At 47.2% G+C, this 27,790-nt stretch overlaps 1 protein-coding gene across 2 annotated transcripts in view; it reads right to left on the reverse strand.

Moving 5' to 3' along the window:
* Positions 1-27,790, reverse strand: part of KCNQ4 (potassium voltage-gated channel subfamily Q member 4) — an 821,604-nt gene that overhangs the window by 171,539 nt on the left and 622,275 nt on the right. For both annotated transcript variants that reach the window (XM_085648482.1, XM_085648483.1), the window contains exons 4-6: positions 19,753-19,928; positions 18,985-19,110; positions 18,112-18,222 (exon numbers count right to left, since the gene is read on the reverse strand). In XM_085648482.1, the coding sequence (XP_085504608.1) occupies positions 18,112-18,222; positions 18,985-19,110; positions 19,753-19,928 (413 nt within the window). The remainder of the gene's footprint in view (positions 1-18,111; positions 18,223-18,984; positions 19,111-19,752; positions 19,929-27,790) is intronic.

The following is a 27,790-nucleotide window of genomic DNA, read 5'->3' on the forward strand; positions in this document are numbered from 1 at the left end:
GCTTCCAGGACTCAACATTCTGTGTGTGCTGTCTCGTCCTGCTGCTGTGAGGTCCCCAGGAACCAGGAAGCACCCCCAGCCCTTCACTAATTGCCATAGAACTCAGTTGAGTTAGAGGAACTCCTCCCCTGCAGTCCGCAGGCATCGAACCCACAGACTCTGATTTACCAACTTGCAGCTCCCCAGTGACGGAGACCACACTACCTCAAATAGAGCTTTAGTATTATCTACATTTGCCTCTGTTTACCAATCTGGGTCTCACAGGACTCTGCACAGTTTACTTCATTTTAGTGCACTGTATAGAGAGCCAGCTTCCTACACTGCAGTGCTTCGTCATGTTGCTGGGCCATGCACCAAACTTCAAAAACATTGACAGGGTTCCTGCCAATACTTTAAGGAATGACAGCCTGCATGGCAGCCCTTTCTGAATTGGGCGGGTGGTCCCTCCGTAAGGGTGAAGGAGTAATTTACTCCATCTCCCTCACTGAGAAAGAGGCTGCTCAGGAAACTTCCAGGGGGCATATTATCAAGCACGGCTTTAAAATTATCGCCGCTTTAGTGGCAGAAAACTGCCGCTAAAGCGGTGATAATGGGCTTGATAATATGCAGCAGAGAATTCCAATAGAAGCCCATGTTGACACCAGAGCATGGGCTTCTATCGGAATTCTCAAGGGCATATTATCAAGCCCATTATCGCCGCTTTAGCAGCAGTTTTTCGCCGCTAACGCGGCGATAATTTTAATGCCGTGTCTTGGTAATATGCCCCTAAATAAGGTGCGAAGGGAGGAAAGAAGGAAGAGCAAGAAGGGGAAAGGCCAAAGGGAGGAGAAAGTTAGGGATGAAGCAATAAACATACCAGTCTGTTCCCTTTACCATATATTCCTATGTGGCTCCCAGATGTTTATGCCTTCCACCTACAAATTTTGTTAAGACTGAAAAAATACTCGTGAGATTCAAACCTGAGAGTCCTTTCCATGGAAATGAAGCCAGTCTCTAATGCAGTCAGTTCTGCTGCTCCTCATAAAACTGTCTGGTTGAGATGTAAATATAGTGCTATCAAATTAGGAACACAGGGTCAATCCATCAGCCCTCCTAAAAGTTGAGTTAGCACTAAGTAGCGATAGAGAGCCAAATAATACAGAGGAAGATTGGAACAGAGATCACAAGGAGAATTAACACTGATTTAGTCAGCTGGAGTGCCATAAATCGAACATTACATAGTCTCGTGGAATTCTGGGAAACAGCCTCACTAGTTTGGAATTCTGCGGCCATAAAAAGTAACAGATATGATGCAATCTCAGACTTTTTTCCTGAAACGATTTACTGAAGTTTACAAAAGTAACATGCAGGTCTCTGAAACGTGTCACTTAATTCCAAAAACAGGGTCTTAAATGTCACTGTCACAAACTGACTCACATAACCCATTCTTTCTCAAAGACTTTTCTCTTCTAGCGCTCTCCCACACACATTTTATTTCTCACACAGACCACCCTCGTACGCAAATGCAGAGAGCTATCTCGTGTGCACAAAAGTGCAACGTCGCTTACATGGAGTGGTATCTTTAGATTTCTAAGACAAAATGTACTCTCTCTTAAGCACAAGCATGCAAGTGATAAACTTTTCTTTTTTCACACGAGCTCATAGGTGCTTTCTCTTACACGCATAGAGAGCGGCTTTCAGGCACACACACACACACACACACGGGCAGAGACGGGTATTTTTCAGGCGCACGCCACTCTCTTATAAACACTGTCTTCACTCTTACAAGCAACCACACCTGCCACCTCTCAGACATGTGCGCTCATTACACTTGCTTAATGTGCTCTCTCATGTATGTTTCTCACAGAACAATGAGCCCCTCTCACACAATCACGCACAGTGGTCTCTTACAGACACCCTGACACGCCTGAGGTACTCTTCTTCACCTTGTAATGTTAGACTCCATGTTCTCTTTACATCACACTGCACTCTCAGAAACAGGATACTCAATCTCTTACAACCCCCACCCCGCGGAAACGGCGCTCTCTTTCAAGCTTGTCTAATGTGTTCTCCTCTCATTCTCTCTATCTCTCTGTTTCATTCACATGTACGTGCACTGTGTTCTTGCATCAAACAAGTCGCTCACGTTTACGCATGGCTGGGCGCGCCAACCAATTAAGAGGGAGAGAGCGAGAGACAGCCAAGATTCTTGCTCGGCTCCTAGAGCCTTTGCACGAGCCGAGTCATGAAAACGTTTGCAATGTAAATCATACAACAAACATCACGTATATTAAATATAAGATAACCTCTCAATTTAAAAAAAATTGTATTTCTTTAACATGTGGAAGCTTTCATAATTATACCTCACATTATAGCATTGCATTGAGAAGAACTTATTAAAAGTGATAGTTTTTAAACATAAATCATTAGTGAATTAAAAAGAGAAGACAGTTGTCTTGTAAGCCGTGCATGTGGCCCAGTTTTTTATCCAACAGCATTGTCTGTTAAATCAAGCAATAGATTTTCGTACAACTGGTATTCTGAACTCACATATTTGATAGTGCTTCCATACACGATAGTGAAGAAAAAGGAGTTTTGATTAAATAACATATTTTCTAACATCATTTAATTTAAATGGGGAAGCCACGATTTATCAAGGTTTTCTGGTTTCTCTTTGTACAAATCAGCCACTAAATGGGTATCTACTTGTCTTTCCTTTTTTATTTTAACACTTTGTTTTCACCTCTTTGTTTTTTCTGCAGTTTTTATGAAGCACAAACTCGACCCGGAGGTATTGGAGAGCTTTGGACGATTATCAGGTATATTTCAAAGTTCACATTCATTTTTTTGTAGGCACAGGAGATTACATCATTTGCCCAGAATCACAGGATGTTGAGCTGACACTAAGACTTGAACCTGGTTCCCCAGTTTCAAAATCGGCAGCTCTGGACGCAATGCCAGATCCTGGGTAGAGAAACCGTGGCAGGCAGAAGCCCATGAAAGTTTGACTCGTTATAGGCTTGAGCTTCCAACAGGACCTCAAGCTGAGCTAGAGCCGGGCTTCAGGCTCGAGCTTTCAGTGGCTCGCCAACTAGGGGTTTGGGAGGCATCCGGCCATAGTGCAGTGTGCCCCTTGGAAGCATTGGGGGAGGTGGTACAGTACAGGTGAATGTTCTGGGTTTGGGCTATGTGGGCTTCCTGGGTATTTTTTCTATTATATCCTCACTCATCTTGGGCTATAAGCCAACATTTTGCTCGTGGTGACCTGGTGGCTGGCAGAAATAGGTGTAGGGGAAAAGGTTTGAGTGCATCATGGAGGGGAAGACAAAGTGGTGCAGGCGTTGCGCTTGCTATACGAGCCAAGACGACTTGACGACTCGGGGGCAGGCTCTGGCAGTCCAACAAGCAGAGCCCCTAACCAGGTGGTGGCCATGGTTTGGGATTGCCCCCATCTGACAGGATGGTGGGGAGTGCGGGGGCAGCAGGTGAACCAGAGACAGTGGGTCGCTTTCGAATGCAGAAAGCAGCTCCAAAGTTGAGGGTGTGGAACCCGGTACTGTTGGCTACTGTGGGAGTGGAGGGACACGGAGAGCAGCAGAGGACCTCTGCTCTTTTATGGGGGGAAGGCCGCACTAGTGTTTTCAGTTCAGCAGGTGTGGTGGGTGGTGTCAGGCTGCCCCTACTGAGACCCAGAAGGGAGGCACAGGCCTAGCTTCCACAGGGCTCACGTACTCTGCGAAACAGAAAAGCAGGAGTGGGGGGAGTCGATCAGAGGGTGTGCAGGGCCCAGAAGGCCATTAGGCTAGTGCTGCCAGTGCAACAGCAGGGCAGGCGGGCGAGCTTGCAGGAGCTAATGGAGAGAATTGTGGGGGGGCAGGTCTGCAGGGAATGTCCCTAGAAAAAAAGGCTAGATTTCTTGGGCCCCAAAGGGCCTGGTGGCAGAATGGGAGAGGATGCCCTGGTGTGGGGGGTGGGGCAGAGGAGATCGGAGAGAAGCAGGGGATTTCCTTTTCTCAAAGGGTCATAACATGGGAGAAGGGGAGGACATGGAGAAGGGGCCCACCTCTGCAGTTGTGGTGGGAATGTAAGAGTAGTGTAACTAAGAGGGGGTAGGAATGACAGTCAAGGGGTGTGGGGGTCCAGGGAAAGAGCTGCCAGAGGATCATCAGGCAGTGGTGATGAGACAGCCCCAGTGGGCCTATTCACGGTCGGGAGGAGAAAGGGGGAAATGCCAGCAGTGAGGGGGGGGGACATAAAGGGAGGTGGGTGCCAGATGGAGGCATGCTAGACTAGGTCTGGCAGGTAGACAATCAAAGCGAAGTGATCCTGGTTGGTTGCTGGGCCACAGGCAGCTTGAGGCACGGGGCGTGGTAGGTGAGGTTGGAGAACTCACTCAAGAGAAAGCCAGGGGCAATCACACCAGACTACTCTTTTCCTTTTCAGGCAACAGGAGTTGGCACAGTGGCGGACTCGGATCGGCACAGTGTGGCATGGATACTCCAGAGAAGAACTGGGGCACTGTGTGGCAAGCAGGACGGTGTCATGGGATAAGGCGTTCACTGACAGAGGAAGGTCCGGTAAGGCCTCGTTGGTGCAACAAGTGGGAAGGCTCAGGGCGGTCTCCGGCAAGCAGAGGTACGGGTCAGGAAGACCTGCATCAATAGCACACTCAGGGGAGTTTGTAGCGGTCCCTTGGGACAGTTTGGACCTTTTTTCAGTACCCACAGCCATGGCAAGGAGGTCGCAGCAAGGCATATTTGGCTCCAGTTGGGTGATGGATGATAGCGTTGCAGGGAATAGAGTGCTGACCTGTGAAGAGGAAAGTTTGAAAGAAGGTGAGATAGCAGACAATGCGGTGTGGTTGGAGGCAGAATGGAGGTGATGGCAGCAACACTCACTGGGGGGAGATGTCTGATAAACTTTCCTATTGTTTTTCAGGGTGCTGTTGAAAAGAAGATGGTGTCCGTCAATGTGCAATGGCGATGGAGAGGTGGCTAGTACGTAGGCTTCAGAGCGGGCGCTGACCTTGACGCCAGGTAAGCAAGGGTGGGGGTGTGCATGGCACTACCATGGTCTCCAAAGGTGTGAATGCACTGGTGGAGCAAGAGCAGTGGTGTGAGGTTGCAGAAGGGCCTCATGTAAAAGACAAGGGGGATGGCATGGAAGAGCATCTACAGGGGGACCTCCCACAGATACGAGCAGGACAGATGAAGGGTCCTTGTAAGGCAGTAAAGGCTGGTGTCCCTCCAGCACCGCATGAACTAGGGTCAAATATCAGCTAGGGACCCCTGGAGACAGTACCAGTGTTGGGGCTGGCAAGGACAACTTTAAGGGCGGTATGGGAGAGACAATGGAGGGAAAGGAGAGTAACGAGTGGAAGATTAAGAAGCTGACCTACATGGTCATGACAAAGCCATTATGGGTGCATTTGATGCTGGCCAAGAATAAGAAGATATGGAAAGGGGAGTGTTGTGTAGTTTCTACTAATCCGTAGGAATGCGCATTGTTAAACTAAGGGCTTGATGTCAAGATTGATTCCAGACACCTCTGCAGGATATGTGGGCCTATAAACCAGCTAGCTCACACTGCCACTGTACGCCCCCCTACCCTATCAGGGAGTGAACAGTTTCTGGCAACCACTGAACATGACAACCCTGATTCCTCAGGAATTGCGGAAACTGTACAGAACCTTTTGCTTAGTTACTCGCGCTTACTTGTTTTCAGATAAATATCCAGAGAATACATAGTGGGACGTTTTCAATAATATTTATTGAACCAATGTTATTCTTGCATAAAATACGTGTGCTGCAATGATTAAGACACAGGAGCAAATAAAGGAGATTGCAAGCACCAAAAGATTGATCAGTAGATACATTTCTACCATAGTGCTGAAGCAATGAATATAGGCAGGCATATAGGTAATATGGTAATCTAACGTACTCCTACGATGCGGACCCTACTCTAATTGTACCTTGAGTGTGTGTAGGTTTAGAGCCAAGAATCCCCCCTAGGGACGATCCAACCCCCAATACCTGAGTGGATAGAGTGAGGGCCCCAATCTCGGTCTCGAGTTGGACACCCCTCACGGAATGTCAGACCGGAGCATGGTGATTTCTCGGCATGCAGGCACCTTCGGTGTCAGCAGAAGTGCCTCCTCTACCAATCTATTGAGTTGCCTATTATTAATAATAAAAAGCATACTTTGCGATGTGCGCGCAAGATTAGTGATGTTATGGATATGTAGATAGCGCTGTCGCTCCGTGGATGAAGATAGGACGACTTTTGTACCTAGTGCGTAGAGAAGTCTAGTACCTGATGTTCAGGGCATCGTGATAATGTTGAAGCTGGGTGTATAAGCAAAGTTGTTTCAGAGAAACTAATCCAATATTGTCATGCATGCAAATGTGTGCAAAAGGCCACCGCTAAAATGTTTTTTCCTAGGACAATATAAGGAATATGCTGCCTTGCTCCAACTTGGATATGTTTGAATTATTACACAGGGAGCTCAGGGGTAAGGAGGAGTCGAAGGAAGAAGGATACAAGCTGTCTAAGAGGCCTAGGGTACCAGTGAGCATTGAAAATTGGACAGTGGAATTCTTGATGTATGCTAGTGTTTACTGTGAAAAGTTCCTGAAGTGGAGCATCGCTGTGTTAAGATATATAGACATCATCTGGAAGTCAAAATAACCTATGGTGGATATGCCTGGGCACAGTATGATGATTAATTTTGGTCTTGGAGGGCTCTTGTTGCAGAGGCCAAATGGGGGGAGATCTATTCAGATTTGTGGCAACACATGATGTGGCCCTCAAAGTTTGGGAAAAACATTTTTAATGGTAGCTGTTTTTCCCTTGTATGCAGGCCCTTTCAGGGCTTCCCCACCCAGGGACGGGTGGGAACACTAGTGACATTAGGGGTGTGCAACTGGGGAATGCTGAGATTTCAACAAAGGGATACGCACTAGAGAAGAGAATACTGTAAGTTCAGGCATGAGTGTTCAAAGTGTGCAGGTAGGCATGCAGTTTTATACTGGGGTGGGTCTGTGGGAGGAGCCCAAGGGGGACACACAGGTCAGTGGCAACAGCAGCCTTGGGGACAACCGCAGCAGGCAGGTAACAGTGGGAGGTGTGGGGGGCACAGGGCCTGGCTGGAAAGGTTCTTACACCGGTTAGTTTGGACAGGCTGGAGTACTGGTTGTAGTTTTATGATCAGGATGGTGATACCAGGGTAATCCAGGAGGGGTTTAGTTGGAGGTTCAAGGGTGAGATAGTGGGTGGATAATCTGAAATCAGTCCAAAACATTATTCAGTGAACATGGAAGCACGGCTTCCAGTGGACAAAAAGTTGACAATGCAGTTGGTGTGGGATACCATGCTGCCATAGGGTAAGGTATGCGTGAAGGACATACAGGGGCTACTGAGTCATTTGAACTTTGCTTATAGAGTGGTGAGGGCAGGCAGGAGTTTTTGTCAGTGACTTAATTGTCACTGTCAGAGTTGTCATTACCCCATCACCATTTGAGGTTGTCAGGGAGGGGACAGAGGGTCTGCATATGTTGCATTTTTTCCTTAATTCAATGGCATTCCCGTGCTCAGTTCGGGGGAGGCAGTGTGGGACATACAGATTTTCTCTGATGCAGTGGATAGCATGGGTTTGGGTTTGTATTGGTAGGGACGTTGGTGTGCTGAGGAGTGGCCAGCGGAATAGAAGAACGGGGGCATTAGTATTGCTTTTTGGGACTTTTTTCTGCTGGTAGTCGCTGTCACTCTTTGGGGAGCTGAGTTGTCCCATCAGAAAGTGACTTTCAGGATAGACAACATGGCAGCGGTGCACATTCTGAACGGGTAGTCTGGCAGGGATACCCAGGTGTTGAAGTTCTTATGAGTTTTTGTGCTGGGTTGTTTGAAACATGATATTCTGTTCAGGGAACAACATGTTCCGGGGGTGGACAATGACACTGCTGATGCTTTGTCTCGTTCACAGGGGAGTGATTCCAGGGGCTGACCACGGAAGTGGACAGAGTCAAGACACCAATGCCGGAGGAGCTCTGGACTGTAGGAAACAGAGGAGGTTACAGTAGGTGTTATAGTCTTTGACTGTGTCCACATGGAGTTCGGACACTCAGGCTAGTGTGGAATTTCTGGAATCAGGTGCTCAGCGTAGGGTGTCTGGGTGGCAGAGAACTGAACATTTGGTTCAGTTCCTTTTGTCACTGAGAGAGAAGGGGTTGTCAGTGGTTACCACTGCAGAAAATTTAGCAGGCATAGAGTTCATGGGGAAGCTATGCACCATCGGCAGGGAATAGACTGTTGGAAGGCTTGGCCAGGTAAAGTGGACCGGTGGGTCCTAGAAGGGAGCCGTTGACCTAGCTATTATTGAGCAAGGCCATTTAGATCCATGGGCATCAATGAAACAGATTTGTTTATGGGGATGTTCTTTGTGACCTTTAGACTGTCTGATTTGTTGGGAGGGAGAGGGTGTACTGGGATGCCATGGAGTGATCTGGTGGGAGGTGAGGCCCTGCTGGGGGTATGGTTATGCAAGTCAGACAGATCAGATGGCGGCAGGATGGAGGGGAGATAGGCTGTGGGCCCAAGGGGGCCAGAATGGTGAGGGGATATGTCATTACAGGGCGGGCTGGATGTGACGGCATTTCGGCTGCTCCCGGTTTTGCGGAAAGTTCGGGCCCTGACGGGGGTGTCGGCGAGTGATTATGGGACACACTCTTTTCGGATTGGAGTGGCCACAGAGGTAGCTAGGAGAGATTGGAACCGTGAGAACATTATGCAGTTGGGGTGGTGGTCCTCTGATTGTTACAGGAGATATGCGAGAACAGGGGGTGATAACTTGAGATCGAGGTTGCCTTACTCTTTCTGGTATTTAATGTTTTGTTTTGGTATAGGTTCGGTTCTGGGCCTAGAATGCGACGAGCTATCTATTTGGATCATGGGTAATTCTTTTGTCAAGTGGGCAGAGAGATAACTGGCGAAAAGGGGTCATGGGGCCAATTTGGGTTTTGATTCTCGGCTGTTTCCCATTAGTTGGAATGGCACGGGGGTATGCGGTGGAAAAGTTTGTTGACGTGTCTGAACAAGTTGTTGAAGGGCATGAGATGCCTGGATGTTGGTATGGCATGGAGGTATGCAATGGAAAGGTTTGTTGACATGTCTGAACAAGTTGTTGAAGGGCAAGAGGTGTCCGGATGTTCTGGTGACTCATCTGGGTGAAAAGAATGTAGTGGTTGAAAAGGGTTTGGCACTGTTGCGAGCTATGAAGACAGATTTGAGAGAGATTAAACCACAGGGGGCATGGCTTTGTACCTGTTGCAAATTGAAGAGGTGTTGGCTAAGGCCTGAAACATATAAATGATACAGCGCTCAAGGGAGGTGGGCAGGAAAAGCCCAGGGTTGGGCTTTTTCCTGAGTGGCACTTGGCTGAGAAGTTGGCATGGGTTTTGCTACATTTATTGTTGTTGCCATTGGCGTACTACACTGAAAGGGAGGCTGGGAACAGGCTCACATCTGGATGGGCCAGGATGTGAAAGATTACACTATAGTACGTTTGTTTAGTTAGATGTTAATAGATGCAGTGATAAGAGGTAGGGTAGGTTATAGGTCTAATGGTAAGTTGTTGCATAGTGAAGCATTAGTTATGTAAGGCAGAAGGCCGAGGAAAAATGTGTGATGTGCACCTGTTTCGATAAAAGTGGCCTTTTTAACACAAACCTGGATGTGCTGTTACTCTCTCACCCAATAGGGGTTTGTGGGGCAGTCAACCACGGGGAGGTATGCCCCCGGGGAGGATTGGGGAGGTGGTACAGTCCAGGTTAATTTTCTGGGTTTGGGCTATGTGGGCTACTTGGGCGTATTTTCTTGCTATAGCGTCACTCATCTTGGGCTACAAGACACTGTTTTGCTTGTGGTGACCTGAAGGCTGTCAGGGACAGGTGTAGAGAAAAAAATTCCCTCACACTATACCCCTCACCCCACATAAGCAAATCTGGGTCTGGGGTTTGTTTTCCCGAGGAAAGCCTTTTCTGTTTTCATGCAAGGGTGCTTTTCATTGGAATGGGTGTGCAGGAGTTTCAACATGATGTATAGGTGTCGCTTTGAGACAGGTGGGGTAGGTCAAGAAGTTAGCATGGGTTTAGCTAAGTTTATTGCTGTTTCCATCAGCGAACCAGGCTGATAGGGAGGCTGTGAAAAAGGTCACATTTGGACAGGGCAGGAAGTGGAATATTACACTTTAGCAAGTTAGTTTAGTTAGATAGTAATGGATGCAGTGATAAGAGGTAGGATTGGTTAAAGGTCACAATTGCAGAGTTGGGGGGAGGACATTTAGGGGTGGGGGTAAGGAAACGTATAGGTTAAGTTGTTGTATAGTGAGGCATTAGTTTTGTAAGGTGGAATTCCTAAGAAAAATGTGTGATGTGCAGCTGTGTCCATAAAAGTGACATTTTTAACACAAACCTAGGTCAGTAGTCCATGACGTTCCTCTCTCACCCAAAACTACTTTGAAAAGCAGGCAGTGTGCTCTCATAGGCGCGCTTACCCTTTAACTCATACACATGGTATTTTTCTCTCTTAGATGGCACGCTTGCACACGGTGTTATGTCACACACACTTTCTTTTTTCGAGCTCGGGTACTCTGTTATTTCTCTACCTCAGTCATACCGTGCTTTCTCTCTCACACAAGCACTGTTTTCCTCTCTTATAGGAGAGCAGGGTTGTGTCCCTCTCACTTGCACACACGGAGACTGAGTGTTTTTGTGGGATAGACATTCCTACCGCAGACCAGTCCGGCGCATGCAGCGGCAGTGATGGCACCCACAGGCGCACGTTCTCACACGTAGTCTATTCATGGCCCGCTTTATCTCGGATAAATTAGTGCGATGTCCTTGGTGGGACACCATAGTCTGTTGCCATGGAAATGCTTGGGAAGTCTCAGGATGAGGGATGAGATATAATATTTCTTTGGAATGGTAACGTTCGCTAGAGGCAGCTGGCACGGCCTGAACAAGGCACCGCTCTCAATGCACCCACCCTCCCGAAATAGGCAATGCACGCTGAGAAAACACAGTAAAAGTTATGTTTCCGTCGCTGTGATTATTTTTGGATGTCAGCGTCTGTACGTGCAGTCAGTCTTTTCCTTATTTATACTAGTATGTGTTTCAGGCTTGGACTAGAGGTGATTCAAGAGTCGATGCCCGTGAACGTGAGCAAACAGAGACAGGCGGTGGGCACTGCCCACGGGCACTGTGCCAGTGAAGGGGAGAGCGGTGATCCTCGCGGGCAAATGTCCATGTGCGGGGGAGGGAGGATCCTGCGTAGGCATCAGTCAGTGAGTGATCCTGGGCAGAGAGAAGTTATCACAGCCACATATGAAGAAGTGAGACACATGGGAAGTAGAAGTGGGAGGGAGCCGAGACATAAGTCAGCGCCCCTCGGCACAGACTGTGCATCTGGACCAGAGAGTGAAACCCTGGACCACTTAAGAGAGATTACACCCCAGCGTGCCCTTGTCCAATGATGGGGACAGCTTTATACCAGTCGGTGCCTTTCAGCAGATAGAGCGCGGAGGGACCAGTGGGTGCCACTGTCTCTGGGCTACTGATGGAGAGCCGAGTCCCGAGGGTGGAGGGAGACGGCTCCTGTATACTTGGCGGTGCCCTGGTCAACTCAGAGAATGGAGAGAACAGACGACACCTGGGGTCAAATGAAACAGGTGAAAAACTTGCCAGTCTCCTTAGGCACAGGGCACCGGACCAGTGAGTGAGCACGGGAACTGTTAAAACGCAGAGATACCACCAAATACCACATAAATACAAAACCAGTCAGTGAACCGGGGCAGCTAAAGTGTACATGTAGCCGTGAGTACGTCTCCGGGCCACCAAGAGAGAGCCACATTGCTGCCCAATGTCTCGAGGCCCAAAATGGAGAGAATTAACCTACCAGCCAGCCTCCTGCGGGGAAGTTAAAGTTCTAGAAAACTTCGCTTCTGCTAGAGATGGAAGGCATAAGGCGCTGTCAGAGGGAGAGGCCTTTGAAGCATCCACTGTTTCTTGGAGAGAACTGTCTGTGACATTAAAACAAATACCACAAAATGAATTTTACGTACGAAAAATATGTAAATATGTTGTAGTATGTACAACTGCTTCTTTTCACAGTGCCATATGAGTGGGCCGTGACTGCCTCTGAGCCGTAATGAAACAGCTCTATGAAGTGCCCATGGTGGCAAAAGCTGTCCCTGCTCAGTGTACAGCACAACAAGGAAATGTTGCTGTACAGCTATTGATCATCAGTTCACCAGTGAAACACATAAAAGGTCTCTTAATGTGCAGCACAACAAGGGAATGTTGCTGTACAGCTGTCGAACATCAATTCTCCTGTGAAGCACATAGAAGAGTCATGGTTATGCCCAGATGTGTGTCCTGTGCTCACTGTGCCACTGGAACCAAGTTGCATCTGGCTGAAGAAGCCCAAATAGGCCGAAGGTGGTCTTGGATTGCTTATGTTCCAGTTCAGTGAGAACTCTACTTAGAAGTTCAGACTGGACTGTTTCTATTGGAGCAGGACCAAGGGTAATTAGCATATAACTAGGTCTAATTTGAAGTGGCATGGCAAGCAAAACAAGCACTGGCATAGCCAATAGGTCTCACCTTTGGGACCTTATAAGTGTTTAGCCATGCAACAGTTGATGTTGTTGCAGGAAGGATATTGTGCTGCATAACTAAATACTTATAAGGTCCCAAAGGCGAGACCTATTGGCTATGCCAATGCTTGTTTTTTAAAATATCCAGTGGCCTTTGGCTGCACCCTGTGGAATATAACACACGCCCATCATGCCTGTTAAGTGGATTTTTTATCTACCAAAAAGTACTTCCACTGGAATGCATGAGTAACTCTTTTACTTCAGAAAAAGTACATATATTCATCACGCCACTTGACGTATTCCATTCTTTATGTCCTTTACTTTTTTTGCCACTGCTTTCCTCTCAACATTGGCAGAACCAATAGGAAAGTCTTTACTATAATAAAAAAAATGTGCATGCAAAACACTTACGCAGCATTTTTAAAATGATTGTCCTTCCAATGCGTTGACACGGTTAAGCCAGATCTGTTGGCTTTGCCAATGTTTGTTTACGGTGCGATAGTTGATCTCCCTGCTGTATTCTCCAAAAGCGCTCGTGCCTAGTCTGATTCTTTGACTTTATTATTGTAAATATTACAGATTGGTTGATTACAGTGGATTTTGAAACTTGTTACACCTGCTGCTGGGAGAGACGTCATTAAGGTGCTATTTGGAATGCACAACAACCCTGGCCCTATTGCGGTGGGAAAACTGTCCTTTTACCAGCCTGAACCTTTCACAGCAAAGACCGCAGCTAGGAGTTTGAGTATATGCTGAGGCAAGAAAACGAAGGAGGGGGGTGGGACACACATGCTGTTCCCTGAAACTGGATTTTTGGTGTGTAAATACACTGAGATTAAGGAATATGTGTATCCAGCTCCCGGGAACATCTGCGCATTAGAAAAAGAAATGTGGGGTAAAAAAAAGAATGTTTTACCGACAGCAGTCCTCATCCGCAAATTTCATCAGCCAAATTCTAGTGTGTGTGATTAGACTAACTGTGATTGGGAAAATCCTGGTGGAGGCAGACGTCTTCAAGGGGAGGAACCAGTTTGTTTTCAAATAAAAGGGCAGCAAATCAGTACAAAACATATACACAAAACCTGCTTAAACAATGCTCGGAATTATTGGGGAGTAGGGGGGGGCGGCGGGAGGACGAAAGTGCATTTGTCCAAAATGGACAAGCTTTCTATTCCCAGGATGGGCAAGGGTTATTCCGGGTGAGGGAACATCTGTTTTACTCTACAAAGTTGGCACCGAGAGCCGAGGAACTGAATCCAGCTTGAATGTGCTGAATGAATCGCCATGAGCGAGCAGCCTACCAAAGCGGGCTCCTTGGAGCCCGAAAGCCGACTTCAGGCCGCAGCCTCCCTCCTGCTCTTTGCTGGGAAGCTGCCTCGTCGCCCAGATAAGAAGGATTCACAGGGTGGAGGAGCATCTAAAAGTTACTGAGACCAACAATATGGAATAAAAGTGCAAACGTCTGAAAACATTTGCTAACTCAGTTGAGATGTAATGGGAGAATGGGAGAGCGCAAGGCGAGTGGGTTCCATATTGGCAGATAAAAAAAAAAGACGGCAAAAGTGAAAGCAGGGGTGAGCGCGCGCAGCCCACCGACAAACACGAGATTGGTGCGCGCGCAGCACCGCCAAAAGTGAAAGTAATCACGCTCCAGATGACACCTCGGGCGCTGAAAGCTGTGCACATTCACACTCGCGTGAACGCAAGCTTTAGGCCAGCAAAAGCTGGTGGGTAGCACTTTGAAAACCCACTTACTAAATGTCTCGTCTGAGACAGCGCATGCGCTGACTCAGGCGAGACCTAAAAAATGAGGAGTTGGAATGCTAGCCCGAGCGATTATCAGTGGTTAGACTATTTGGAAGTATTGCTCCTATCACCTTTAGTGTGTTTGCATGTAAAAGTCACCACAGGGTTTAGCACACATTGCTGTAATGCCATTAAACATCAATTTGCATGTGAAACATGCAACATTGGAAAAAGGGTGAAATTAGGTGGGGCGATCAACATATTATGTTAATTAATGACAAATAGGATAAAGATCTGCTTCTACAGAGCCTTGGCCAACATGGCTATGAAACACAGCACTTTCTCTGGATTCACGTGTTGTCTCCATGTTGGATGCTCATAGCTATGAAACGATCTCTATTAACTTGAACAATAGCCAAGCTTTTTAGACTGAACTTGGGAAAAACTTTAAAAAAAAATCTCTATTACTAAATTTCATCCTTTTTGCATATCTTAAGTGGGATCAGGGACTGACTTTAAAGACTGGCTTGGTGGAAAATACTAGGCTAGCAAAACTTTGCAAAGAAACCAGACCCCCAACTGCTAACTCTGTGACCCTTCTTACCCTCCCTCGACGAGTCTGCATCTTGTGTACCAGGATGCAGACGTTCCTTGCTGGGGGTCCTTGTTCTCAACCTAAGGTCATTATGAGGTGGGACACAGCTACGATTCCATGACCACCATGCTCTTCTCACTTGTTATACAAGTAGTTACCCCTTGACAATATGACAATTTCCTTAGGCAAGGGACCTCTGAGGATGAGTGGGGTTGACATGTGGGTGCATACTTTAAACCAACCCCATGCCCCGCTACATCCTAGCAACAAAGTAATGAAGCAGCCTGAAACAACCCAACTTGGTTTTGAGAATTAAACATTCTCAGACTATATGTATTTCCTAAAAGAAACATAAGCAAGATTGTTTGACATTAACACACTTTAAAATATTTACAGCAAGTAGATTGAATATCCATATCAATACAGGGCTAGACATTAAATTTCCTATCTGAAATTTCTCAAAATCATGGTTAACCACGGGTTGGCCCTTCAAACACCATTCTCTTGAAAATGTAACCTGCTTCACTCTCTCCCAGATTCCCCCAAAAGTCTTTACTAAGTACTTGACAAGGCAATCACAGCCACTCCCCATAATTTAGGGCCATCTGGTAAGCTGGATGAAGAACCATGCCAGAGCAACACAAAATGCAATCTCACTGGCACCCATTAGAAGAGAGACCTGGGGCAACCATTCTATGTATTGGTGTAAGTATCATTTCCTGAATCACCCCTTGGCAGTGTTAAAGAAGCACCAGTAGAGAGCCATGGTTGGTTACTGTAGCATCCAAACCCCAGTCCTCTTCCACAATGCTGCTCCACTACCCCTAACTGAGGAAATAATTATCTCCTAATCTAGGATTCTACCGAGTTTTTAGAGTCAGATGCCAAGGGGCATACCTGCCCTATGGCCAACCATCAATTTTTCTCCTTAAATACGACAAAACAGTGCAGAAGACTCCAATAATACACACTTAAAAGTCACACTTATACAACAAAAGCCCAGTTAGAGGAATTGGTCAGTAAAGACAAAGAGACCATTGTCCAGCCGAAAATCCAAACAGGAAGGCAGCACGTGACAACATGGGTCGAGGAGGCAGCAGCAGCCAGCAGCAGGCAGCAGTTCAGCAGTGGGTCAGCAATGTGCCCCTGATTCAGCCCTCCCAGCTCAAACACTGATTGCCTCAGGCTGTGCTACTGCGCCTGGTTGACCCTGTGCCCATCGTGCAGCCAATCAGGCAGGAATGAGTTTGTTTGTGGAGTTTGCCTCTCGCCCACCATCTCCCATTGAAAGTTAGAATATTCACTCTCATTGGAAAGAACTGCCATTGGGCCATGCTGCTGGTCCCCGCAAAACACTGGTGGCTCCAACATGAAGAACCCTGTGTTCAACCCTGGAATAAAATCTTGACATTACTCCTGAGAGTTAGTGAGAAACAAAGAGAGAGAGAGACAAGAGTGGAAGGAGACAGAGACAAATTGAGAGAGAGAACATAAAGAAGATGAGAGAGGGAAAGAGGGGGAAGAACTAGGAAAAGAGAGACAAAAAGATGAGAAAGAAAGGAATTGAGAGGAGCATGAGAAGGAGAGAGGGGGTGTGGTTAGTCTAGTTATCACATGATGATTCCACACAATTCTCATATTATTTAGTTGACGTAGCTGACATTTTTGTAACTAATGTCAAACACTTCTGAAACTACTCAGATTGGAGTCTCAAAGCACAGTTCTCTGTGCCATGGTGCCTACATATGAATGAGCAATGCTGAGTGACATCTTGAGCTGCAGCATACAGCTGGTACCATATGGACGCCATCAGGGCCTGCTGTCCCACTTAACCATCAGACAAAGCTACCATGTGTGAGATCACTTTTGAAGGCTGTTGCACAAGCCTACATGTTAGAGCATCATAAGACACCTGGAGGAGATGTACTCCCATGGGCAGTGGGGTAGGGGGTCAGCCTGATGCCACAGTAGGGTGGTATTTTTTCAGGTTCTTCACCCTCTTTGCAGATGAACCAATCATGGGAAAATATTGTGGTCGTTTATCCCAGAGACGATTTAAGGCATGAGAAAAGTGGGCAATTGCCAGCCCCCCCCCTACTTTGCAAGGAGCCCCCTGTGACAACATAGGCATCATAGGGTCTAAATTAGCAAAAAATGGGTAATACATGTCAAAGTTGTCCCAAACAGGTGCCCCCAAAATATCTCTTGCCCGAGGCCGCCAAAATTCTTAAGGGATCACAGGTTTATCCAGCTAAAAACTATCTGGTTCACCTGATGATTTTTACCATTTTCATTAGGTTTGACGGTCCTGAAAAAAAGAAGTTAGGATAGTTTTTCTGTGGTTACAATCTTGCTGTGCATAAATAGAGACAATTACATTGTTGCATCCGGACAGCCAAGCAATAAGTTTACATGTATGAATACAGGGTCACGCAATACTTTGATACATTCGCAATCACCTTACCTTGACTGTGCCACCTGGCGGTATCTGGTTTACTAAGGGATATTGGTAACTAGTAGAGCAAGTAAGCCACTAACCAGCGGCTAAGGGATCAGTAAAGGCCAGGCCACGTGTGCCTCTGCTCAGCTGTTCTCTCCAATATTAGAAGGACGTGAGAGAGAGGGCTATAAAATAAGCATGTGTGCCTTGGTAGAGTTTACAGCCCGGCTCAGTCCTGGAAGGGGGGACAGGAAGATACTGAGCCCATCACTGCTGCCATGACACCAGAGATATGAGACTCCAGGGAACAACCTTGGGCAGATAACGATAAAAATCATTAAGTGTTGCCTCTGATGTCTGCCCATTCCCAGGCCCAGTAGCATGAGACAGAGAAGCCACAAGCCCCTTGGTGAATGAGATGCATGAGAGAAAGGGCAACAGACGGCATGGGAAGTGGGCAGATGCTCTGACAGGCACAGAGAAGGGCATGGAGTATATGCCCGCTAATGCCACTGAACCTCCGGTCTCTTCTCTCACTGGGCTAGAAGGGTACCTGTGACAGATACAGTAGCCTGGCCTTGAAACCCCAGTTAAACAGGAGCCAGACACTTGCGCCCCTATCCACACGAGGGCCAGCCCCCAGCTTTCAATGGCCTATTTCATGGGTACATTTCACAGCAGCAGTAACTGAGTTATACTCACGGCAGGAAGAGCAAAGAAAGAAATGCCCAGAAGGGCAAAGCCAGCCGCTAGCACTCTGCCCAGCCATGTCCGGGGGGTCTTGTCACCGTACCCAATAGTGGTCAACGTGATCTGCCGTGTGAGACAAAAGAGCAGTGAGCCAGGTCTCCCCACCAAGAACAACCACACAGAACAGCAGCACCCCCTGGAAACCCTACATCGGTGCAACAATTCCATCTGTCCATGGGTCGAACTGGTGACCTTCAATTGTGTGAAATCAGACCTCCACGAGCTTGTCAAATATTCCCCAACCCCCTGTAAGTCAAGCAGAATGCGGCTTCCACCTCCCATCGCACACAGCAGGTCTGCTGGTATCATTGGCTCTTTGTGCCTGAGTGCCTTGTACCTGCTCCAATGGTTGATGCAACGACTCAGACTCAAAGAGCTCCCTCAAGTGCCTTCGCTTTCAGTTTTCAGAAGGAAGAAGTACTAATGCGATTGGGAGAGTACCCCAAAAAATGTATATACCATACTTTGGGCATTTTGGGTTCACTTTTCATGGCACCGGTAGGCCGAGGCAATATCTCTCTGCTCTTTCCAGGGAATGGTGCTGCTTCAACAAGAGAGCTGGACGCTAACAAGAGAGAAGGTAACACAACTGTACAGCACATAAAGTGATGCGTAGAGCCAAGCCCAGAGCCACGCGTTGCCGCACTAACGCACAGTGGCATGACGACAAAGGTAAACATTAAGACAGTGGCATGGTGGAGCAGGAGGTAAAGTTTCGGACCTGGTGGTCGTGCTAAATTGTGAGGGGGTGGCATGCCGGGAAGGGCAACTCTGAGCGAAGCATGGCATCCAGGTGTGAGAATAATGCCCAAAATGTGAACTTACTGTACCCCACCACAGTGAGTCCGCGTAGGTGGCGAAGTCTTGATTGGCATCCTTTTCTGCCAGGTAGACGAGGAAGGAAGCAAAGATGAGCACCAGGAAGCCGATGTACCAAGCTGTGATTAACTCCTGCAGGGAGCAAAGGGCAGAGGTTGCAGCAAGAAGAGTGGTGCAGCTCACATTGTGCCATTCGATAGATGAACACCGCAGGAAGCAGTGCTGCTATCGATATGCCACCACCCACTATCTCCAAGTAAGTGACAGTACAGCCTAAGGGTCTTGTCCATGCAGTGTGGCCCCTAGGAGTCCATATTGTACCACTGACTGCCTCCGCCCTCCAGTATCTCAGCGAGTGCAATGCTCTGACTAGTGCAAGCTTCTGATTGGCTCTTAGCTGTTGCTTGACTGCTGGTCCCCTGCATCTCCATCAATGTTGTTGAGCAGATTCGTCTTCCCCACACCTAACTCCATCCAACCTACCACACCTTTTCGATTCTCAAACAATCCGGTGCCTAGAAAGCCCCCAAATGTTTTGCGCTGCTTTCCCAGCACGAGCCACATTGTGGAGATGGCACACTGCCATCCTCTGCGCGGTGGCGCGCGTTCAAGTCTTCCCCCTCCCCCTCCCCCTCCTCCTCCAAGCCCAAAGCTCCGCGCTCACCCAGTGTTGGCCCTCGCCTGCTGTGAATATCCACGCCCCCTCTCACTCTCACCCATGTTGTTTAGTGGAAAGACTGCACCAGTGTGAACGTGTGACGGCTCACCCCTCACCTTACTGTGCGCATAGACGACAGAGCCGAGCAGCTTCCACGTGCCACCTCGCCGGTCCATGCGCACCATGCGCAGGATCTGTAAGAACCGCATGCTACGGAGGGCCGACGTGGCGAAGATGTTCCCCTGCGTGCCAGCGGCGATGACGGCCAGCGAGGCGATGAAGACGATGAAGTCTGCAAGGAAAGAAGAGCGGGGATAAGGATTCGTACTTCGGCGTAGAAACAGGGTGGCAGAGGGCGTGATGCACAGGGAGGCAAGGCAGTACGTGAAAGAATGAGTGGGTGGATACGAGTGAATTGTAAATTCAGTGAGTGAGCCCAGCGGCTGGAGGGGTTTAGTCAATACCTTTGTGTGAGGTAACTTTTTCACTCCATATCTGATTTATGCTTTCACTATTCAACTTAAGTTTTCTTTTTTTAAAGTATTTATTTATTTCTGGTTAATAAAAAACAAAGGTATATCAAACCTAGAACGGCTATTTTGCAAACATTACATTCAGTTGACACATACAGAATAATATGTGAGTGTATGGACAAACATACTCAAGGGTAGGGTAATGGGGGGGGGGGAGCTTCAGGATGATGACAAATTCGTGGACAGTGATAGCAACGAAGGGGTAACACCTGTAAAGGAGGTCCATCGGATGAGCGGGTACGTGGTTGACACTGGGACAAGAACAGATGCATTAGCCAAACACGTCTTCCAAGGCATCAGAGCCCAAAGTCAAGAGCTATGTAGGAAGGGGTGCCCAAATGTCTTTAGACCTAGAAGTTGGCGACTGAAATGATGCTCAGAGTTCACAAGTGGTATCACAGTACGTCATGTCCTTTAGCCAGTCATCGGTGGTAGGCGTTCTACTGCCACCCCATAAGATGGCGATGCGCTGCCTGGCTAACAACAAAGCCATGGCGGTGAATTGTCTGAGGGCAGGAGTCAATGGTTTAACATGCCCTAAAAGTGCCATGAGTAATTTGGGGTCAACAGTATGTTCTAACATAGTAGAAATCAATGCAAATATAGCCCCCAATATGCATGACTAACAGTACAGTTCCAAGCTACATGTACAAAGTCAGCATTGTCTGCACACAGTTGAGGCAGGGATGTGAGCGTGAGGGGTCTAAGTGCTCTAGAGCCTTCGTAGTGGTGTTTGTTCGATGAAGGTTATTTATAGTGAAACAGTTTGTGCCTACCGTTAGTGGATACTAGTTTGGTTTGTGTGCATCAGTAGTGCCAGGTTTTGACTGGGACGGCGTACCCCAGTTCGAGTTCCCACACTGCCTGTGATGTGAGTGCACGCATTGGCTTTTGTGCTGAGCAGGATTTGTAAAGGCAGGAAACCAATTGGTACTTTTAGTGGTGGATATCACTAAATTTAGGGGAGGGAATTTAGCCGGTTCCCAGGGTTAAGAGGGCAGTATTTTGCATACAGTGCCGTGGAGGCGGAGGCAGACAAATCTGTCCCTGTAAGAAGCGGCCCCGGCAGCCTCGGCTGCAGTGTGCTTGTCCACTTTGCCATTTGTGAATAGATCTCCCATGGTGAGTAGCTGGTGAGTCGAAAGTGTGCGCGGTAACAGTGTCCCTTGGGTAATCGGTAGCCACGGATTATTTATGAGGCAGATGTCCAGGGAGTATAAGAGGTCAGTGCCCAGATACCTACGAGGCTTGGACCACTCCCAGCATGTCGAAGAGTGTGTATATTTGAGAGTTCACTCGGCAGTCCCTGGGGCAGAATCAAGGATAGTGGGTGCTGCTCCACCTGGTCCTACTCCGGTCACAGGTAGGGAAGTCTGGCATCCCTTGGTGATACCAGTAGTAGGAGAAGTGCCAGTGTCCTAACAAATAATTAAATCAGGGATCTGGAACACCAAAACAACCTTTGGCATACAGGAGGGTCAGCTTTTTTCTGAGATGTCAGCCTGCCCTTATAAGACGAGTCAGAAGGCTGCACAAGGTAGTAAAGGAGGGGTTGGTTAATGCAATTGGGATGTTTAAGAACTGATATAGGAAGCGTGGGAGCACTATCATCTTAATGAAAGCAATACGCCCTACAATAGATAGTGGCATCCGGATCCATCCGTCAATCTGAGCAATGAGTCAGTCAATTGCAAGGCCATAGTTTTGGCATTTCACTTCTTCCTTCTGTCAGTGTATTCTTCCTTCTGACTGAGGTATTTAGGAGGGTCAATACATCAGCAAAGAGGGTATTCAAGAGCACATGGGACAAAGTGGTCCATGAGTGGAAAGAGGTCAGATTTGCTAAAATTTATGGAAAGACTGGAAAGAGCCTGATATTGTATTATTTCTCGGAGGATGGGGGGAGGTGTGTGGGGAGGTCCCATACAAATAAGAGGATATCATCAGCATATACCGGTGCCAAGAGTGGCCATTTGTGAAATTGTAACAGTCTGTGCATATGGCATTCTTGCAGATGCAGGATCAGGGGATCCAGGGCTATAATATAAAGGAAAGGGGCACCCTTGACGAGTGCCTCTGGAAAGGACATCAGTGAGTTGATCGTTCACTTTCCGACAGGCCGTAGGACCAGCAAATAGAAGCATAATGAGGCTACGGAAGCCTCTGTTTTTTTCCAATTTAGTTAGGGTCGCCCTCAGTAATGACCATTCCAGAGAATCAAACAGTTTTTCACCGTCAAGGAGGGGAACCACAGCTGGGAGAGTCAGGGAGTATGTTTCAGGACCGCAAATATAGTAAATAAATATAATACAGAGATTAATGGCAGTGAAGTGGGGAGATTATTTGCCCCATGAGCAGGGCCAGGTGTGTTGCAATGAATTTAGCTAGTATTTTGTTGTCGTAATTGAGGAGGGTCAAGGGCCTGTATGAGGTGCAGAGGGGGGCTGCTATACCAGGCTTAAGGAGGAGAGTGATGAAAGCTTCATGTAAGGTAGGTGGGAGAATGCCATCCTCAAAGGCCTCAGCATGGACCTCTACAAGGTTTAAATGCCTTGTATAAGTTACCTTTGAGCCCATCTAGGCGAGGGGCCTTGCACTCTCCCAAGGAGTCAATTGCCTCTGTAATTTCCTCATGTGTGATGGGGATTCCAAAAATTGTTGCTGTCTAACCGTTAGTCATACCATTGCTACCTCGGCTTGGTAAGCACCAATCGACTCAGTTTTTCCCGATGACCGCGTGGTATATAATTTCAGGTAATAAGTTAGGAACATCTGGACCATACTGGTGCTGTCTACAATGGTCGTGCCTCCCTCAGTAAGAAGACTTGTAATGTAGGTGCTTTGGTAGTTAGGGTGTAGGATCCGCGTTAGGGTGCGGCCTGGTCTTTCACCCTCTCCATAGCGGCGGGCACAAGCTTATTTACCTAAATAGGCCAGTTCATGGTCAGCTAGGTCTCAAAATTCCTGTAGCAGAATCAAGCTCCTATGCAACTGGGGGCTTGCGTGCCATCTATTGTGGCAGAGTCAATGAATTGTAGTTCCCTCTCCACTCGCGTCAGGGAATTGAGGATACTCTACAGAACCCCTGCGTGTTTAGATATGCATACATCTTAAATATAGGCCTTAAAGGGCTTCCACAGTGTAGCAGTTTTGGGGACAGAGCAGCCATAATTTAGTTTGAAATACTTGTTAATGGCGTCTAAGAGTTTGGATTTAAATACGGCCCGTGGAGTGCATATTCTGGGAAACGTCACTGTCAGGGTGTTCAATGTTCAGTGTGGACCGAACAAGGGCATGGTCAGATAGGGTGCGTTGCATATGCGTCACATCTGCTAACCAGAGGAGGGCACTCCGAGACATGAACCAGTAATCTATATGGGTCCAAGTATCATGTGGAGCTGAATATAACGTGTACCCCTTGGTGTGTGGATGTTGGCTGAACCAGGCGTCAATATGTTGGTACGTGTCAATAATATCTTGGAGTGCGTGCAAGGAGCAAGGTTTTGTAATAGTGATGGGGCTGGTTAAGTACATGGACAGGTGATGAGCTATATTAAAATCGTCCGCCATCAGAACCAGGTCTGTCTTTAGGCATCCTATCAGGATGGAGAGGAAGTGGTAGAATTTGAGGGTGTCAGTGTTAGGTGCGTAAATGTTTATGAGCAGCACCGCTATGCCGATCAGTGTACCAGAGACAAGTACATATCTACCAACACTGTCGGCAATATGGTCGTTGTTTGTGAACAGGAGAGTTTTATGGATTAGGATACACACCCCTTGAGGGTAAGAGGTATAATAGGGGAAAAAATGGTTAGAGTCCCAAGTGGATGCAAATCTGCAATCATCTCGAGAAGAGAGAGAGGTGGGTTTCCTGAATGAATGCCAGTTTTATGTAATGCCTGTGGAGATCGATTATCACCTGTTTTTCTTTCCTAAGGTTATTGAAGCCTCAAATGTTCCAGTTTATGTACGTAAAGTCTAAGTCCCAGGTGCCCTTAGGGTGGTGGACCGCATGCTGTGTTAGGGAATATCGGTATATATGTGCCAAAACTGTGCAGGTTCAGGATGTAGTGTAGAAACAGCAGCATATAAACCAAAAACAACAATACAACAATAACCCTTCTCCCCTCCCACACCAGTAATACCAAGAACTGGGGAGTCCCAGTCAAACATAGATTGAACAAGAAATCAAACACTCAGATGTACACCTCAGAGGGGTGGCAACGCTTCAGGGGGGTAATACCCGCTCTGAGTTGTTGAAGATCATTAGTGACAGTGGTCCGTAGCTGTTGTTTAGATATGGCAGGCACATGTGGAGAGATGACAGTTCACAACAAAGTAAAGAGTTGAGTTCAGTAGCCTTTCAAACAGTGACAGTTCAAGATGTCATGGTGTAGATTACCTCAGTCTGGTGGGTCATGTAGGAATGCAGAGGCAATAGCAGTAGGCAAGCTATTTGGAGTCCTGTGTCGTGAGGAACCACTGCCTCTGCCATGTTGTTTATAAAACTGGACCACCTCCGCAGGATTTGTGAATCTCTGATGCCGATCATTGACCTCTACACGAAGGTGCACCGGGTATAGCATTTGTTCTTTTGACCTTGCTTTCGAAGGGTGTTTTTAAACATCAGATAATTTGCATCTTGCACAGCAAGTGTAAAGTCCAGGATCAGGGACAGTGTTGAGTCCTGGAATTAAAGGAGGCCAAACTCTCAGGCCAAGTGAAGCGCTGTGTCCCTGTCCTTGAAATTGAAGACAGGTGCTAAAATTGGGCATGGGGGAGGCCTAGCAGGGGCGTGGGCCCAATGACCTGTGTGCTCTTTCCACCACAAAAGTATCAGTGAAATACTGGTGGCTGAAGAGATCGGTAAGTAGTTCCTCCACAAAGATGTCTCGGTATCCCATGTTGGTGGATTCGGTTACGCCTATGATACGAAGGTGATTTCGCCTAGATCTGGCTTCAAGGTCTTCATTTGGTGGTTGTGAGCAGGCGTTTTCCCTTTTCCAGGTGCTTTGCGATGCTGGAAGCATCATCCTCCGTGTCAGAGATTCTACATTCTGCCTCATCTAGACGAGTAGTATGGCAATCCTGGTGTTCCCCCATACTGTCTACGCGGCTGCTGAGGGTGTCAAAGCAAGTGTTGATTGACTGAAACCTGGAATGCAACTCCACCAGGATGGCTTATGGCCATCGAAAGATATAGTAGCAGAGGCTGTATGGGGATGCTTGTCTGTGTCAGATAAGGAGTGTTGACGCCTGGGACCCCTGATTAGGTCAGACACCAGCTTCTTTTGTTTGGGGTCGCTGCGTCCCATTTTGCATGACTGATGAAGAACTGAGAGGGTGGGGCTCTAGATGGTATTCCTTCTCAGGCCAATGGGTGTCAGTGCTCTAGGATGAATCGTGAGGTAGGTCTCAGTTCGAGTCAGAGGGCGCGCAATGTGAACACAGGGCAGTATACAAAGTAATGCAGTATGCAGTAGTCCATCTATGTGTGACACCCTTATTGGCACTCAGACAGGTCTTCCATTGTTTATGGACAGTGAAAAGTCAGCACTGTGGTCTACTTCTCAGGGGTGGAGGGGAGATGCCATGTGTATACTGATAATTCACTGCATGATCATTGCATCAAATCCTATTGTGATTCCAACGACTGTTCTGTGGATACCTTAGGAAAATGCATTCCTTTTTTTTAAGGGGGTTTGATAGGAATATATTGCATGTAAATTATGTGAATACCAGCACACAGGGAAGAAGAGAAAGAAAAAGAACAAGCATTGGCGAAGCCAATATGTCTCACCTTAGGGACTTTGCCAATGATTTTTAGCCATACGCCCCAATGATAAACAACTTTAAATGGATGCAATACAGGGGTGCAGGTCGGGGGAGGGGCATCATGAGGAACATGGGAGAGGGGAAGTGACATGGAGAAAGCAGGTGGCGGAAAGCAGGCAAAACAGGGAGATAGTAAATTTGCGTACTGGGGGAAGCATGCTGGAAAAAGACAGCAACATGGAGTGGGTGGGGTAGAAGCAAATATGAGAGAATCCAATGAGCAGGGAAGTACACGAGGGCAAACTCAACATGGAGGGGGTAGGAGGAACCCATGGGTGACAGAGAGCATCATGGTGTGCAGGGAAGAGAAGTAAACAAGGGAGGCCATTGGAAAACACATGCACTCACATGGAGTGCTTAATCAAAAAGAAAAAAAGCAAACTATGAAAGGATAGACACAACACAATCAAAATAGATGATAAAGAGTCTATGTCCATGGGAGGAAAAAACACAAAACTGATAAGCTGACACATGAATAAGATGCAGGCAAATGAGAATGACAGGAAAGACAACCAATGAAATGAAGTGAGTGGCACCCAAGCTCCTGTATGTTCTTGCAAGTCCACAATATATTTCGCAGCAGGCAGGAAATGTGCTGTCTAGTAGTCGAAACTTAAAAACGCAAATTGTTCTGGCGACGTAGTTTATCGAACTATACGTTGTGGGTTAAAGGAAATAGGCTATTAACAGAATGTACCAAGCAGAGAGTTAGAGGCAAGGATGGAAACCCAGGCATACAGAATAGATGATCTGTGTGGAACGACTTTATAAGCAAAAAAAAAAATATGTATGTACATACATTTATTGAAAAAATAATGAGTAAGAAGCAAAAATGCTTATATATGCAATTCCGATACCTCTTCACGTGTGGGAAAACCATTTATCACAGCTGCGATCATTAGCAGGAATAGGTTAGATAGGAGTCTCAGTGTGCGGAGAATTCCAACCAGCCTTGGACTATGATGCTCTTTGGCACCATGAATTAACAATCTGAGCCCCTAATTTCGAGTTGGTCAGGAACTGTGCCTTATAAGACCATCAAGGGGGAATAGAATTACCAACTATTGCTGTTTTACCTGCAGGCAGTTTAAATGGGCAGTTCCAACGGTGTATGTCAAAAATGGGGATAACCAACAACGTAACTGTACCAAATGGTTAAAACATGTGTTTTCTTACTTTTCATAATTGTTTCCCCACAAAAATGGCTATGGTTGTACCTGGAAAAATGTGTGTGCTTAAATATATTGCATTTAACAGCAGTTTGCGTTGAACTCAAAATGTAAAAATTGGCATAAATACGGTCTCATTCACAGGGGCACTCAGAATGACCACTGAACAGTGTTTATAGAGACACACCAGCTAACTTCTTTAAAATGCTTATTGCACCTTTTCTGAACTTTAATATTCCCGGTCTATGCCCAATCCTATTGTGGTAACTGTCTCAACAAATAAGAAGTGTTTAATTGAAGGTTTAACTGTCCTGTAAAAAAGGAAACTAAGGGGGTGATTATGATGGCGGACGGACTTGAGTCTGTCCGCCATCGTCACGGGAATCAGGACCACCTGGCCATATGGCGGCAGTCCCGCACATGCAATTATGATGCGACCCCCACTGTGGCGGTCGCATTGTGCATGTTTACCATTGAGGCGGGTGCTGCTGGCTGCAGCACCCGCGCAATGGCAAAAAAGCATGTTGTGCATTTCCCTGCACTACGTGGCAGGCACCACTCAGTGCCTGCCCCCTGGTGCAGGGAACTCCAAGTGCACAATTGCATTACCACTGCAC

The sequence above is a fragment of the Triturus cristatus genome, chromosome 3_2 (genome assembly GCF_964204655.1).
Source record: "Triturus cristatus chromosome 3_2, aTriCri1.1, whole genome shotgun sequence".
In the NCBI taxonomy this organism is placed as follows: Eukaryota; Metazoa; Chordata; class Amphibia; order Caudata; family Salamandridae; genus Triturus; species Triturus cristatus.